This window comes from Osmerus mordax, chromosome 17 (genome assembly GCF_038355195.1).
Source record: "Osmerus mordax isolate fOsmMor3 chromosome 17, fOsmMor3.pri, whole genome shotgun sequence".
NCBI classification, from domain to species: domain Eukaryota; kingdom Metazoa; phylum Chordata; class Actinopteri; order Osmeriformes; family Osmeridae; genus Osmerus; species Osmerus mordax.
Genome location: NC_090066.1, coordinates 4,920,935 through 4,938,622, shown reverse-complemented (window position 1 = coordinate 4,938,622; position 17,688 = coordinate 4,920,935). Strand labels below are relative to the sequence as shown.

Genomic DNA, 17,688 nt, shown 5'->3' with positions numbered 1-17,688 from the left:
GGCACCCTTGGCACACTTGCACACAGGAAACAGGAAAGGAACTGACTGGATTAGGGAGGAGTTCAGATACATTCGGGATGTGTCTAAGACTTCACGCTGCTGCACATTGTTCACGCCTGCACCCTGACACACACTGAGAGAGAACGACAGAGAGAGAGAGAGAGAGAGAGAGAGAAAGAGACAGACAGACAGACAGACAGAGAGAGAGAGAGAGAGAGAGAGAGAGAGAGAGAGAGAGAGAGAGAGAGAGAGAGAGAGAGAGAGAGAGAGAGAGAGAGAGAGAGAGAGAGAGAGAGAGAGAGAGAGAGAGAGAGAGAGAGAGAGAGAGAGAGAGAGAGAGAAATATAGACAGAATGAGTCAGTAACAGTGAACATCTAACTTTACTTTTCCCATGTCTAATGTGTTATAGGTCTCCATCTGCTTGTACTCCAGGCCTGCTGTAGCCTGACTCTGGCCTTTCTGCTATGTGCCCAGATAAGCTCTGGACAGGAAGCTATACAGCAAACAGAGCCATCAAAGGGCCAGACCTAATCAGATCCACGTACCCTTCTGTGCTGGTCCAGGATCATGGCTCAGACATACTACTCACAGATCTGTAGATACGCCGAACCATGACACACATGCTGCCATGAGCACATCACACTCACAGCCAGACCATCCAGAACATTCAGCAAACAAAGTTTTGTCAGATAAATTAGGTTTCGTTAAGATGGTGTTTGTGTGTTTGTGCATGTGTGTTTGTTTGTGTGTGAGTCTCTAGTCCTACTCCCCCTTCTTTCATGCCAGGCTAATTGAATTCAACTGGATCTGTGTTGGGGTTAAGTGATGCGCCGAGGACACTTAGTGCCTGTTAACTCTGTGTGGTCCTCAGGCACTTGTAGTTGTCCCACCGGGGGAGTGTATTTTCTAGTCTGGGAAGAAGAAGGAGAAAGATTGGAAGAGAGGGAAGAGCTTAGAGGGACAGAAAGACAGAGAAATGATGACGTTATAAAAGCATTACAGTTACAGAAAAAGGAAAAGCGGAATGGAATAACATTCTGATTGGATGAATATGAGGACCATCTGCTGATCATGTGATTTCCTCCTTTCCATCCGTTCAACCCCTTTTACCTGCGGGTTTGTTGGAATATTATCACCGTGGTAACCCTAACGTTGCCTACTTATCGGCTGAGAGATAGTGGGCGCTGAGACACTGAGGCGATGAGAAGAGGCCCTGAACCTCACCACCAGGTCTAGGCCCACAGTATCATGTTAGGTGATTAGGGACAAGAAAGCCCAGAGGCCAGTGCAGAGCCACGACTGACACCACGGCCTGTGGCTGTCTGCCAGCTCGGTGTGCTTTTCCACTGTGGCATGCCTGTGACCATACACAGTTTCCTACTGCGAGCAGAGTTCAAACCTGTTCCCTGCTCTGTTTCTGCTGCTCTATGCTCTCAACCCTTCTCTTCCTCCCTCTATATTCATAACGAGTGTAAGCTTAGGTGTTCCTGTCCTGTGTTGTGTCTGCATGCGTGGTGGAACAGACAAAGGATAGTCACAGTGTTTTAGCGTGTCTAAACCCCCCTGTAGGTTGGTTTTTGAGCTTCCAGCACGGGCGTGACCTCATCAAGGAAATCCTGTCTTATCCTTAAACTTCATTAACCAGACTGCCTCAGGGTCTACAGGAGGGCGTGAGGAGTAAACAGAAAATACAACCTTTTAGTGTATGTAGCAAAAAGAGAGGGAGAGGGAGAGGGAGGTGGAGAGGGACAGGGAGAGGGATTGAAAGAGTCAGAGACATGAAGAGAGAGAAGGAAAGGTGAGAGATGGATCTAGAGAGACCTGTCCCACATTCACCTCCTACTGTATAGTGGAGCCAAAACATAGATGTTGCTGTCATCTGGTGGCAGCAGTGTAGCTGTGCATGCTCAGTTAGCTGTGGGGCAAACTTGAGGGATTTCCTTAAATCACACCTGGTGTAAACACTTCAATTGTGCTACTTCAGACCATCAGTGCAGTCCAGAGGCCGTCAGGCCTTCTTTAATGTTGCAATTTAAATCAAATTATTTTCATCACAGACAGGACAGAGATAACTAGTACTTCTATTTCTGTATACCTCTACTCTGCAGGTACTCCATAGAGGCACTAGGTGGCATATCTCCTGCATCCAGCATTGATTTCCAATTGGGATGCCAAAGATGGAGAATATTTTAACTGCACAATAACTGTAACTGTAAATAACTAATAGTTAACTAAATGGGTTAGGCCTACATAGAGTGTAAACCGTCTTGAATGAGGTAAGCATCTGCTGTTGTCCAATAAAGCTTAATGTGTTTTATTTGAAACGCATGTAGCCTAGTGGAATTGTGAGGCCCCAGACACTGCCAAAGTGAATGCCAAAATGAATCCCTCCTTCCTTCCCTTCATGTCAGATTAAGATCAGCAATATGGGAGGAAGAACGGATACGTTTTAAAGAATTGAAATGGAGCTCAGGATTCCTGTTTAGTCCTGCTGTTAGGGGGGTCATTTTCATCTATCATAGCCTAGAGCTCCACACTCAACAAATATGTACATTTTTGTACAGTTTCCGAGTTGTCTACTTGGAGGCATTCTACTAACCGTCAATAGGTCCTTCCACAGTCAATGTTTTATACAGCACGTGATCATGCAAATTTAAAAAATCAATAATTAACAGTTTAACACGGCTCTAATAGGCCTAGACAACCAATTAAGCACGACTTCGATGCTTTCTATGACCGAACCACAAAACGAGACAAGTGGTTATATTGGCTGTCAATCTTTCCAGTGATTCCGCCCTCTAGTCCCACCCTCTCCCCCCGGCATTTGATTTCAATAGAGTGGAGTACATAGTGAGTGCGTAAAGGTTACTACGGGGTTAGCGCACATACACCAGGACGAACCAGCACCGAAGGCACCCGGCGAGCGAGGGAGCGCGTGCTCTGCTCTGTATTTGATGTGTGTGTGTGGTCCACTGGATTAACTAGTGGGTGTGTGCCCGGTCTTTACCGCAAACCGGTGTGTGTGCGTTGGTGTCTGTCTGTCTTTGCGTGCAGCCGCTCCCCACGCATTTTGAGCTCTCTAATGGGAGATCTGTTCTACCTACCTATTGATAGTCCGTGTATTGCGACCTTCAATGGACCTGTCTGTTTCTAACGGCGTGGAGCAGCTGCTACGAGCTAATTGAGCGTGGACCACTGTCCCCGAGCGGGAATCGACTACAATTCTGTTGTTGCGGCAGTGGATGCATTTAGTAGTATGTAACCTGTGGTTATTGGCAATGACGCCCTAGGCAGCGTAGACACGAAGAGGACTAAAGGTTTACGCCTGTTCATCTGATTGATCATCGTTATTACGCCAACATGTCGAACCCGAGCAAAAGCAAGAAGGACAAAGAGATAATCGCGGAATATGAGAGCCAGGTGAAAGGTATGATCCATATTTACTAGAGCTCTATCCCATTGGCATGACATGGTCACACCCACTCTCTGACACACACACCTACATGCACATACACACATGCACCTGTTCTCACTATCCCCCTAAAACACACCTACACCCATCCCCACCTATACCCTCCACTCACACTACCCCCTCACACGGACCCTTGCGCACGCTTACACACCGAAACGCACTCACACGCACCACACCTGGCTGCCTGTACTCCATGAATTCTGCCCCTCACCAAGCTTGTTTGCGAATGGATGTGTATGGAGGATGACACCTCGCCGTGAGACGTCAGTATTTCAGGGTTCATCCTGAGTTCTGCACGGCGCTTGGAGGGGGGTGGGGGTGGTGAGGGGGCTCTGCATTCTGCAGAGCCTTTGATCTCTCTCAGCCATGTGGAAGCGAGGGTGTTTGCCAATTACAGCATGTATACAGAGTAGTGGTTTCTGTGTGTGGAAACCATGCCTCTCTGTCTGTGTGTGTGTGTGTGTGTGTAGGTGGATGTGTGTGTGTGTGTATACCATCTCTATTTGTATTCCTCTGGGGCTGTGACTGCAGCAGGCTCCCTGATGTGTCTGTCTGTCTGTCTGTGTGTGTGTGTGTGTGTGTGTAGGTGGATGTGTGTGTGTGTCTGGCAGAGGAGTCCATCATGACAGCTCATCTCTAATCAGTAGGAGTGTTCCAGGATTGATGTTAGGACAGACAGACAGAATAGATATCATGTCTGCCCACTCCTCCGGTGTCACAGATTCAATGCACACTGATGTAACCATAGTCCTTAACCATGGTAACTCCCCTTTCACACACATACGCCCCCACACAGCACCTTGGGGGTGGGGGGGGGGAGAGACTGCAGCAGAAGATGGGGGAATACCTGCTTAGTTCTGACTGGTCAGGTATGACACTGGAGACGGACCCAATTTCTGTCAGGCGTGGTGAGAGCTGTGAAAAAGAGTGATCAACCAAAATGGCTGGTTTGGTATTGTATCCCTGGCAGTGGGAGAGGTCTCTCTATAGCATGATGGGGAACTATGTATGGGACGGTCTCACTGTACCCTCTTATGGTCTCTCTCACATTCTCTCTGTTCCTCTCAGGTTCAGATGGTCTCTCTTCCGTGCCCACATATTCACTCTCACTTACACACGCCCACCCACACGTACACTTATCTCATACGAGGAAATGGCAAGCTCTTTTTCACGGGAAGGTGATCTTCGTTGTTTGCATAGGAAATAGCCTGCTTTACTCATGTCAAGGGAGGGTGGAACGATGGCTGGTTTGTGTTTTGACACCACATTAGGATTGAGGAATGTGTGTGTGCGCATGCATGTGTTCCCCTGTTGAAATCGAAATCATGGCCGTTAGAATCCCTACAAGCGGACCCTTTCCCTCAGCCCGTACCCACACTCCAGCTGTGCTCTTTCTGTCACTGCATCATGCAGTGTGACAGGCTATTCCCTGGACCTGGTCCATATGAAATGTAAGCACACACACACATACACACGTTAGTCCTTTGAATCGACACACTGACTTTGAGTGATTAGAAGTAATTGAGAGTGCTGGAGAGCTTTAGTGTGTGTGTGTGTGTGTGTGTGTCACCGTTCACTCTGCACTGGCTTCTAGCCAAAACACACTCGGGGATGCCCTGCATTATAATGACCACTTAGATCACACTAAGCACAGCTCTACTGCTGCTGTGCCCTCTCCTCTGCTGTCTGAGGTAAATGTATGGATCTGCGCTGTAACTATGTGGGTTTGTAGTCTGCCTCTCTCTGGCTGGCCTCTGATTGGCTTGTGAGAATGTATAGGGGGTGGGGCTTCTCTTGTGACGTGGTGTTGAGTGTGTGGAGCTCGTAGACTGTAGGTGGTTCGAGCTGATCTTGCCTCAGGTGCCGTGAACTGTGGTCTGTGTTAGTCAGCAACATACTGTCTTAGCAAAGACATGATTGTTATATGCAACATCTATTATGCCTGAACATGTGGCCTGGCATTATCTAAGCCTGGATTATACATTTACATTAAAGGAGAAAATGGGGCTTTGCTATGGGGAATGATGGAGAGGAGGAAGGAGATCAGCAGAGAGAGAAAGAGAGATGGGTTGTGGGGCGGAGGGGTGGGGAGAGATGAGAGATGGGGACAGAGACAAGGAGGGAGAGGTGGGGGTATGGAGAGAGGGAAGGAAAGAGAGGGAGGGGGGAGGCAGGGAGTGGTGTGGAGCTCCATGAGAGGGAACTGTGCTGCAGCCTTGTTTCTGCGTGCGTCTGCATGTGTGTGATTACTGACCTCCCATCTGCATACCTGGGAGAGGAGGGGGGGGAGGGGATGGAGGTGTACGGGAATGGGGGGGGGGGAGTAGAGAGACAGGGAACTAAGTGTGTGTCCCTGAAGTGAGTTAGAGGTGTTGTAAATAAGCAGTACGTGGATTGCACCACACATGTAATATCAGTAAAGGTGTTTGTTTGTTTTACCTGAACATCCAGTGGATGTCCGCCCCTTGTGTCCTTGGCCCCTGGTTGTCATGGAAACGGCCCATTCAGAGGGCAAAATCGGCTTCCTCTTCCTGTTGAGCAGTGAAATATGAATACAAACATACAATTTAGCTTTGTGTGTTACTCCAGTTGTGTGATGTCTTCATGTAAAAGTCTATCCTGGGGAAAGTCCAGGGTCAGACTGGTGTGAAGAATCCACCCAGGTCCTGGAGCTTAGTGGAGTGTTAACTTACGGTAGTCAACTCCTTAGTTACACAGTGGAACCACACATGCACTCTCTATGGAGACAAGAGCCCATGAGGAGAAAGGAGAGGTACAGCCTCTGTCTTTCAACAACAACAACAAGTCGGATTTAAAACCACTACTGGTTATGATCATTTCAATTACACTTTTAAAACATATTTATTTATCTGCTCTGCCTGTCAACATCGTAAATGCCGTTGGTATAATTGGATTCAAGGTGAGCTCAGGATATTGGCATCAGCAGAAGCCTGGAAAAGGTTCCTCTACACCCCAGTGTGCTTCTGTGACCTTCCATAGTGGAGGCACCGTGAAATGAAGGTTAGTCATCCCTCCACAGGCAGATGACTGATTCCTGCTGATCCAGGAGCTTGTTGTGGGGAGAGACTGTTTCCAAGAAAGAAATAGCAACAAAATCTATGGTACAAACATCCTAAATTGGAGTTCTCCGTTTCAAATCCAAATGTGTCCTTTAGCAAATGTGTTGTTTTTCTCTCTTGCTAGTGTGTCCTTTCTAATTTCGTTTTTTTCTCACTGTCTGTTCCCCAGTCAATCCATCTCTCTCTCGGTCCCTCTCTACCATAATTACAATTGTGGAGAGTCTGTCTCTAAGGAGTCACCTTGGCCAACATCCTTTGGCCACAATAGCATTAAAGAAGACACTGCTCTCATGGACACACACACACAGACAAAAAAATGCACACACACACCCTATCAGAAAAACACACGCACACATACAGCCAGTCAGCATGGCAGGGCAGGGCACGCTCCACTGGTTGTGCTGTTTTAGAGCGTCGAGGCTATCTGACACTTTGCAGCAGGAGGCAACGCAGAGAACTGGTAGTGAATCCACAATGATAACCCCCACCTCTCCATCCATCCCTCTCTTCTCTCTCTCTGTCTGTCTGTCTGGCTGCCTGTACCTCACCCTCTCCCTGTTCTCTCTCTCTGTTTTCTCCTTATCTTTTCCTGTCTTCCATGCTGTGATTCCCTCTCTCTCTTTTTCTCCCTCTCAAACACACACACACGAGCGTTCGACTACACACCAACCAATCCCCAGGGGACCTTCTCCACTCCACTACCTGTTGTCTTGGCAACCACACACTGTGTGTGTGAACCATGTGATGAGGAAGGTGAAGACAGAGCTCAGATCTGCCAAGCGCACACGCACAAGCACACACACACACAAACAGATGGATATGCACACACACACTTGTGAACACATACACTTGCAGAGATATGCTTCATTGTGATCCCACATAGAACACTATGGTGGCCTGTAGCCTCAGCATAAATCGTGTGTGTGTGTGTTTGCGCCTATTATTTGCACATGTGATGGTCGATGTGTGGTGAGCTTCCCGAGGCAAAATGGCTGCCATGTCTAGTGCTGCTCTTAGCCACGTTCTGTGGATGAAGCTCCCATCTGTATCTGTGTAAAGATGTCTGCTGTGTGGTGTGACTACAGGATGTGTTTATGCAATTAAAAGTATGTACTGTAAGAGTATGTATAAACACTGAGTATATACACCGAATTAATGCACTCTTTATGTGGGTGTCTTTCCATAACAAGTGCATATTGTCTGTTATGCAGTCTGGATTGTTAATGACATCTGTGTGTGGGTGTATGTGTGTTTGCATGTCTGCCCCCGTGCGTGCGTGCGCACGCGTGTGTGTGTGTGTGTAGATGTGCGGGCCCAGTTGGTGGAGCAGCAGAGGTGTCTGGAGCAGCAGACAGAGATGAGGGTCCAGCTGCTTCAAGATCTTCAGGATTTCTTCAGGAAGAAGGCCGAGATTGAGACGGAGTATTCTAGAAACCTGGAGAAACTGGCCGAGAGGTTCATGGCCAAGACACGCAGTACCAAGGACCACCAACAGTACAAGTAAGGGACCGCTAGATCTTTGAGTGTGAGAAATATGCGGTACATAGTTTTGGATTGCTGGCATGATGGTAAGGTGATATTGACCAATCCTCTGCTCTCTCGTAGAAAAGACCAGAACCTGCTATCTCCAGTCAACTGTTGGTACCTGCTATTGAACCAGGTAAAGTACTATGTATTTATGTATTTGTACCCTGGACTAGCCTGAAACATGATTGTCCTTAATCAGGACGTGTATCTCTCTCTCTCTCTGTTCAGGTGAGGAGAGAGAGTAAGGACCATGCTACTCTCAGTGATCTCTACCTGAACAACGTCATCACTCGCCTAACACACATCAGTGATGACTCCGCCCGCCTGCTCAAGAGGGTGAGCGAGCCAATCACAGCCTTCCATCTATCACGGGTCACAGGTGACGACTGCCCCACAGGGGTCAGAGTTCACCTGGTCTGGTGAAGTCTGAGTCTGAAGCAGAACGCTCGATACTGTTGAAGTTAACTGAATTTGGGAGGAGAGCTAATAGAAAAAATGCTATTGATTCTAATGAAAAGCTTCGGCATTTTATTCCCTTGTGTACTTCAAGAGACCTGGTACAGAGTTTAACAAATGAAACATACAAACACACACACGTGCACACACCTCCAAGTTTAGTATAGTGCGTTCATTATTAATCTCTATCCGGGTCTTGTATTATTCATGATATTTAAAATACAGAGAGACTTGGAAGCTCTGTCAGCCCGTGTATCTATCTTATAACTGCTTATAAACCCCTGATTGGTACGTGCAAACAAGGACAGTTGGACGACCACCTTGTGTGAGCAAGCCCAGTTGGAGACAGCCTGGTGACCATGACAACGCTGACAGGATGGTGGTCATGGTGACAGGCTCAGCTGGTCTATCTCACGAGGGTGCCGTGAGGGAGCAGGAATCATCCATTCTGGGATTCCACAGTCATTTAGCACAATGCAATATTAATGCATGCCACATAGTCACATAACTCCTTCCCAAACTGAGCCGGCTCTGTTTAATACATGAAGAGCCCAGCCAGGCAGTGTCTGTATGCACACTGCAGAGCCGCACGCTGGGTAATTTATGAATCCTTCTGTTTGTTCAAGGATGGCTCCATTTATTTACCTGGCCACCTTTTCAGCTCAGTTCATCGATGGGTTGACGGTGCCATTAGTTACTGCCTGTGTGAATATTCTCCTCGGCTGTCCACATAACTGTTAGGGGTATTCACCTCCCCTCACCTCTCTTCTCCACTTTGCTTATTTATTCCTTCCTCTCCGCCCTCTCTCTCTTCCTCCTTCTCTTCTCCGGGCGCATCCTCTGTTCCTTTCCTTTCCTCCACCTCTTCTCTATCTTTTCCTGCCACCTCTTCCAGAGTAAAGAGATCACCTTCCAGCTGCAGGAAGATCTCATGAAGCTCCTCAACGAGCTCTACACCGTGAGTGACATCATCACCTCAAAGCTTTTTTATCCGTTTCTGGTATAAGTTCTGGAACTCAGGGGAGTTTGTAAGCTCCTTCACACAATTTTTCATCACTCCAACAAAAGATTACTTGTCACTTCTGTTTAGATGGGGAAATGTGCTGACTAACAAGAACATGATTGTTGAGTTTAGTTCTGCCACGGTTCCTTGGCTTAAAAGCCCTTGTTGTGAATAAATAAAGACCCTAAAACAGTTGGAGTTGACAGCTAGACGTCCAGCAAGCAGGGCAGGTCGAATGTTTGTCGAGTTTGTTCAGGTGAACCTGTAAGGGTTGTGGTTGCTAGGTGATGAAGACGTACCACATGTATAACGCGGAGACGCTGAACGCCGAGACGAAACTCCGAGAAGCGGAGCGCCAGGAGGGGCGTGTCAAGACGGGGTCGAGCGGAGGGGTGGAGCCTGTGTTTGGCCTGCGAATAGAGGAGCGCCACCAGAGACGCAACGCCGCCCGCAAGATGGAGAAGATGAGGGAGAAGGTATGGATACCCCAGAGGGACATGTTTCAGAAACAGAGTGCATTTTGTACGTACAGCTGCCCTGACCCAGCAACTCATTCCCCTTTCTCCTCCTTCCCTCTATCTCTCCATCTTCCTCTCCCCAGAGGAAGGCAAAGTACTCAGAGAACAAGCTGAAGACTCTGAAAGCGAGGAATGAGTACCTTTTAACTCTGGAGGCCACCAACTCCTCTGTGTTCAAATACTACATCCATGACCTGCCCGACATAATAGATGTGAGCTCATAAACACACAATTTCAAACACACACAGAAATGTTTCTCTCGTTCGGATTATTCTAAATATAGAATTATAACCATTATCCCCCCCCCCCCCCCCCCCCCATGAACTATTTATCCATGTTGTTTCAGTGCTGTGACCTGGGGTACCACTCCAGTCTGAGCCGCGCGCTGAGGACCTACCTGTCAGCAGAGCTGAGTGTGGAGGCATCCAGGCGGGCAGGGCTGGAGGTGCTGGAGGGGGCAGTGGAAGGCCTGGATCCTGCCCGTGACAGACAGCGCCTGCTGGGCCTCTACCCCACCGCCTTCTGCCCCCCACCTCGCTGGAGCTTCCAGGCCCACATGGGGGACACGGTGAGAACTGTCACACGGGCGCAGATCCACACGAAACAGGGGTCTTTCTCGCTCACCATCTCACACGCCTACGAAAACCGTTCTTTTTCTCGCTCGCGATCTCTCTCGAACCTGTCTGTGCTCCGACCAGGTGGCTCAGATCGCCGCTCAGCCGCAGGTGCAGGCGGAGCTCACACTGCGCCTGCAGCAGCTCCAGACACGCCTCGCCACGCTCAAGATAGAGAATGAGGAGGTGAGACGCCCGCACACACACACACACACACACAGTCACGCAGGGCTTCACAAGGTGTGTTGATTGACTAAAATGTAAATGTAAATGTGTTAGTGTGGTAATTGCTGGGGGTAGAGGGAGAGCGAAAAGGGGTAGAGGCCTTGAGGAGACAGATGTAGACTCCTAAAAATAAAACTTCCCACCAGATCAAATCGTGGTGTGTGCTATTTTGCTAGGCACGATTCCAGTCTTGGAGATGTTTCAATTACATTTTCAGAATGTCTCCGAGTGATTTTTGAGGGTTTTGGTGTAATGCCAGGCTGGTGGTGTGGGAGGGCAGCTGTTCTCTCGCCCTGAAGGGCACAGGAATGCTCATAGAGACCGGATTAATGAGCTGCCTCTGCATGTCTCTGCAGCAAACCCACACACACACACACACAGATTCAAACACACACACACACAGACTCAAATTTGACCAGAAGTATGTTCACAAAAATCTCCAACATGTGATTTGCATCATTTATACATTGTCATGTATACCTACATAAAGACACTCATCACTCTTCCAATGTGACTGAGGCCAGGTCTGCTCCCCACCTTCCAGGTGAAGAAGACTTGGGGTGCCACACTGACCACCCTTCAGGACATGACGGTGCTGGACGACTCCGATGTGTCCCAGAGCTTCACCCACAGCCCGTCCTCTGAGTCCGTCAAGTCCAGCGTGTCGGACGGATACCTGAACAAGCCCAGCCTCGCCAAGAGGCGTGCCAACCAGCAAGAAACCGAGCTCTTCTACTTCACAGTAAGATATATATATATATATACACACACACGCACACAGACACATCACATGACGTTGCAGTGATTCACATAAGAGTTGATGGTGTATGGTTGATAAAAGGTTATTCTGTCTGCCCTCTTCAGAAGTTTCGTGAGTATCTGGAAGGCAGTAATCTCATCTCCAAATTACAAGCCAAACATGACCTGCTGAAGAAAGCCATGGCAGAGGGTAAAATAGATCTCTCTTTCTCTCCATCCCTCTATCTTCGCAACTCTTTCCCTCTTCGTTGTTCTTTAAGGTTAAATTATCATCTTTGTCTGTTTTTCAGGCTATATAACTGACATGCTCACCACCAGGTAGGACATGAATGCTTTCTTACACTTAATATGCTTAAGACATTATTTTACATTTACATTTTAGTCATTTAGCAGACGCTCTTATCCAGAGCAACTTACAGTAAGTACAGGGACATTCCCCCGAGGCAAGTAAGGTGCCCAAGGACACAACGTCATTTGGTTGGCATAGCCGGGAATCGAATTAGCAACCTTCTGATTACTAGCCCGATTTCCTCACCACTCAGCCATCTGACTAATTTTACTGACTAAAAATGTAGGGTGTCTTTCCCTCCTCCTTTTTGATTAAACTGTTTATACCCACATAATCACTTGTTCTCTCCCTGTTACAGCCGTGGGCGAAAAAACTCCCATAGCAAACATCAGGTGAAGTTTACATAAGCTTTTGTTTTGTGTGTGTGTGTGTGTACGCACGCATGTGTGTGTAGGTCTGTCTTTCTGTTTGTGAGTTTAGTATAAAACTGACTGTGTATGAATCTCCTCCTGTGTGTAGGACTCTACTAAAGCCATTCCTCTACTGGTGGAGAGCTGCATCCGCTACATAAACCTCCATGGTAAAATATGTTTTTCCCCTTGACACATGCGCGCACACACAGGCAGAAACCAACACTCACACATTGCCTCTTTTCCTCCAGGTCTTCAACACCAGGGTATATTCCGGGTGTCTGGATCACAGGTGGAGGTCAACGACATCAAGAACTCCTTTGAGAGAGGTGAGAGGTCACTGTGAGGTCACATCTGAGTAGTATTGTCTGGTCAGGATCAAGGTAGACTGACTTCCTGTCTGTTGCCTAGGTAATGACCCTCTGATAGATGAGGAGAGTAACCATGACATCAACTCTGTGGCGGGCGTTCTCAAGCTCTACTTCCGGGGGCTGGAAAACCCCCTCTTTCCTAAGGACAGGTTCAATGATCTCATTTCCTGTGTCCGTAAGTTACATTTTATTCTAGATGTGGTGGGAAGGGGACTAAGACTAACTTGGAAGGGGGGAGAGGGGGGGAACTAGAACTAATAAGGGAGATGGGGAGACAGGGGAGACTGGAACTAATGGGGGAGATGGGGAGACAGGGGAGACTGGAACTAATGGGGGAGATGGGGAGACAGGGAGGACTGGAACTAATGGGGGAGATGGGGAGACAGGGGGGACTGGGACTAATGGGGGAGATGGGGAGACAGGGGGGACTGGGACTAATGGGGGAGATGGGGAGACAGGGGGGACTGGAACTAATGGGGGAGATGGGGAGACAGGGAGGACTGGAACTAATAAGGGAGATGGGGAGACAGGGGGACTGGAACTAATGGGGGAGATGGGGAGACAGGGAGGACTGGAACTAATAAGGGAGATGGGGAGACAGGGAGGACTGGAACTAATGGGGGAGATGGGGAGACAGGGGGGACTGGGACTAATAAGGGAGATGGGGAGACAGGGGGGACTGGGACTAATGGGGGAGATGGGGAGACAGGGGGGACTGGAACTAATGGGGGAGATGGGGAAACAGGGGGACTGGAACTAATGGGGGAGATGGGGAGACAGGGAGGACTGGAACTAATGGGGGAGATGGGGAGACAGGGGGGACTGGGACTAATAAGGGAGATGGGGAGACGGGGGACTGGGACTAATGGGGGAGATGGGGAGACAGGGGGGACTGGGACTAATAAGGGAGATGGGGGGACTGGGACTAATGGGGGAGGGTGGATGGGGGGGCAGAGGTGGGAGGCTGCAACTAACTGCAGGTGGGTGGCTTGGAAGTGTGTTTGTGTGTTCAGCACTCTCATGGGGGCTGTGTGTGTTTACAGGCTCAGGGGGTCAATTAGCATGTACTTCAGATTTTTTTTTTACTGTGAAGATCTTCTGACTTACCATGACACTGGCTGACATTTTGACAGCAGTGAGGGGCAGACATGTTGCTGAATCTGACCTTATCAGTAGTCAGCATGGCACTTGACTGAATTCAAAAACAGTTATCCGAGTGTACATCAGTTGCCTTGCATAACTGCACTGTTACTTCCCTTCTGTATGAATGAGCACTGCCGTCTCACTGACACCCTTCAGCAGAGGCTTTATAAATTGAACAATACCTCAAGCATTATGTGTAATACATGCTCAATCTCTGAGCATTCCCTTTTTCTTCTTCTTCTGTCTCGCCCATCCTCCTACACACTCCAGCTCTCTTCCTCTCTTTGTCTACGGGTGCTTTAGTCTCTTATTGTCTCTCTGAAACACACACTGATTCTCTCTGTTCCACCGAGGGGGCAGAGCTGCGTTCCTCTTTCCGCCATGGGAAGGTTGTATTTCAGGATGTGTCAGGATCGCAAATGCCTCACAGCATCCTGGGACTACTGACAGCTGCTGTGTGTGTGTGTGTTTGCGCGTGTGTGTCTGTGTCCACAGGTATAGAGAGTCTGTACGAGAGAGCCCAATGTATCCGGAAGATTCTACTGGCAGCCCCACGGGCTACTCTGGTGGTGATGCGGTACCTGTTTGCCTTTCTGAACCAGTGAGTGACTGAACCAAACGCTGACCTCCAGCTGTGATGTGCTGTAGAACAAGGCCGTAGCCATGGAGTCAACATTGGGGAGGACAAATTACATTTTTAATTATAATTTGGGACAGCGTGCGTGGTTGCCTGTCGTAGCGTAGCACATTTATATTTTTATGTCAATATATTGGGGGGGATATTTTGACCAGATTTGAATATTGGGGGGTGTCCCCCCCAATATTCATGTATATATTCATATATATATATATATATATATATATATACACTCCACAGAAGCAGGTTTCATGTGCATAGAGAGCACAGTGAACAGTAAATCCACAGCATGGACAAATGCCATGTCTCCTCTATAAAGCCTCTTCACAGGCTGAGACACCGGGAGTGTGAAGCCAGAGTTGTGAACAGGATGAGAGAAGGGAATAAAAAAATAAAAAAATGTGTGATGCGCATGTGTTATGTTCTGAAACTGATTCTTGTCTGGCAACATCAATTGGTTGGTGCTACAAGATCAATTGATGTACGGTATTTTGCCAGTGTTCGAATCCTCGAGCTAAACTTGAGTGTAATGTAGCATTTGTGTGATGTCGTAAGGGAAGTTTAACGATGTTAACCTCTGCCTCTTGTGCAGTCTGTCCCAGTACAGTGATGAGAACATGATGGATGCAGGGAACCTGGCCATAGTGTTTGGCCCCACCCTGCTGCCCACTCCTGACACACTGGACCAGGTGGCCTGCCAGGCACATGTCAATGAGGTCGTCAAAACGGTCATCCTTCACAATGACAACATCTTCCCGGACACCAAGGAGCTGCCGGGGCCAGTTTATGAGAAGTGCATGACTGGAGATCAGTACTGGTAAGACTGACATGATCTAGGAAGCTGCATCTGCTAACAGGATGGCCAGTAATTGATATACCATTGTTGGTTCCATACATTTAGACTGACTTGCCAGCTGTCTAACCATCTGTTCACGGAGCTTGCTTTTTCGTCTGCGTGAAATATCAAGCAAGACCAGCACTAGCTTTACTGCTGACTGCTGCAATTTGGTACTTACTTTCCGATTCTCTCCCTCTCTCTTTTTCTGCCTCTCTCGACCCCCCTCCCTCCTGCTCAGCGAGAGCCCGTTCAGCGAGCCAGGAGCCTTGGAGGACGCAGAACCGGATGGCGGCACAGAGACACAGACCAGTGAGGAGGGTACGCCTGACCTCCGACCCCCACGCAATCATCCAGTGGGCTTCTCTCTCTCCCATCCAACCAATTGAGAGCCGTCACCATGGCAACAGCAGCCTTAGAGACCAGCCCCCCCCCCCCACCACCACCACCTTCTCTGGGTCTCGCTGTGAGCTGTGTGTGATTTTTCCTCTGTGGAGGCAGAGAGGAAGCAGGGATTAAAAAGGGGAAGATTTCCCCCCAAGTCTCCTTCATCCCTATTGGTTGAGCTCTGGGGGGATAGTGTCTCTGAGACAGATGATTGACAAGTTCACCTCTATCATTCTGTCTGTCTCTTATCACTCTCTCTCTCCCTTCCCCCCTCTCACTCTCTCTCTGTCTTTCTCAGAGGGGGAGGCTGTGGAGGCAGTTGCCAGGTTTGACTACGTTGGCCGTTCTGGACGAGAGCTCTCCTTTAAGAAGGGCGCGACTCTGCAGCTCTACCAGAGAGCGTCACAAGACTGGTGGGAGGGGCGACACAATGGGACTCATGGGCTGGTGCCTCACCAGTACATAGTGCTTAAAGACAGGCAAGTTCACCACAACACACCCTCTGCCTACACACTACCCACACACGTTCCTCACATGAGATGTTGCTAATGAGAGCAACCCGACAGCTTGCGCTAGCCCTTATGGATCGATTGAGCGCTTCTTTAGAATTATGGATTATCTGGTGGATGAATGGGTTTATAGACGGATGGGGAGTACCTAATCACTTGCTAATGAACAGGTAATTAACAACTGGTCTGATTGGTTGGTTAGACGCTCTGTTTGGTGCCGTAGGACTGACGCGATGTCGGACACGCTCAGTCAGAAAACCGACAGTGACAGCGGGAACGGCAACACCTCAGGTTCTGACGACAAGAGAACCAGGTCCGACCTGAGCTCCCCCACTGACATCAGACCACCGGAGGCCTACAACAGGTCAGTCAACAAGCTACCATGCTAAACATAGCCCACATGTGTCTAGCTAACAAGCTTAGCTAATGTGTTGTACTCTGTGGGCCAGCACTAAGCTAATCAAACTAAGTGTGTTTTTTGATAATAGCCACCGCAGGAAGAGGACTGAGGGTCTTTTCCGTCGTCCCTTGGGACGCTCCAGCGACAGCCACTGTCATGGCAACGGAGGGGTGCTAGAGAGGAGCTCCCCGCCTGTGACTGGCCACTTCAGCCCACGTGAGCTGTTACTGGGGCGAGGCCAGGGCATGACTCCGCCCCTGGATAGCCCAGAGCGCCGGCGTCGTTCTGCTGCCGCGGTTACGGTGAGTGTGAGCCGACATGATTCACTTCGCCGGCCTGAAGACACGCCCATCCGCCGCTCCAGCAGTGGGCAGCACAGCTTCACTGAGTCCCACCGCTCCAGAACACTGGACCCAGACACACTGGCGCAGGTACACACACACACACCGTTTCTCCAACATTAGTAGACTTTAATTAGTGTCATATTTGTATTGAATATGAATGTCTCCTCGTAGGACATAGAGGAGACTCTGGGGGAACTGCGCCAGTTGGAGAGGCAGGGCTGCCGACCGGCCCCTGACGTGGTCCTGGACACGCTGGAGCAGGTGAAGAATGGCCCCATCACAGCCTGCTCCTCAGAGTCTCCCAGCCCCCACAGCACCCCGAGCACACCGGGCACACCAGGGACCCCTGGGACCCCGGGCACCCCCAGCCCCCTCAGCCCTTTAAGCCCCCTCAGTCCCCTCCCTGGGCCTCCCCCTGGACCCCCCAGGCCCTCAAACCCCTCCCCTGACACTCTGGGCTCCTTCAAGCCTGTGGCAGCGGCACGCATGGGGGCTCCCTTGCGCCCCCCTGCCCTGAGGCCCAAACCCCTGGTCCCACCCAAGAGCAGCACCCCCCCTCTGCCCCCACCGCTGGACAAGTCCTGCACCATGTGAACGAAAACAGGGCAGAATCAGGCCGACCCAGGCCAAAACTGGGACAGAAGTAGAGAACAGGGTACTGCTTACTGTTAATAATCATGAGGGTAGAAACAGTAGGACAGGAAGGTG

The 17,688-nt window shown here is 49.4% G+C and overlaps 1 protein-coding gene across 1 annotated transcript; it reads left to right on the top strand.

The window, feature by feature from the left end:
• Positions 1-3,345: 3,345 nt before the first annotated feature.
• On the top strand, positions 3,346-17,574 carry srgap1b (SLIT-ROBO Rho GTPase activating protein 1b). Its single transcript, XM_067254572.1, is given in 22 exon segments — positions 3,346-3,428; positions 7,858-8,053; positions 8,159-8,218; positions 8,314-8,416; positions 9,432-9,494; positions 9,824-10,015; positions 10,141-10,269; positions 10,404-10,625; positions 10,756-10,857; positions 11,441-11,638; positions 11,761-11,845; positions 12,420-12,524; positions 12,606-12,683; positions 12,766-12,900; positions 14,364-14,469; positions 15,098-15,322; positions 15,582-15,661; positions 16,026-16,206; positions 16,460-16,600; positions 16,725-17,067; positions 17,152-17,276; positions 17,358-17,574. Coding segments are annotated over 22 exon segments (3,153 nt in total). The 5' UTR covers positions 3,346-3,361.
• Positions 17,575-17,688: the final 114 nt, after the last annotated feature.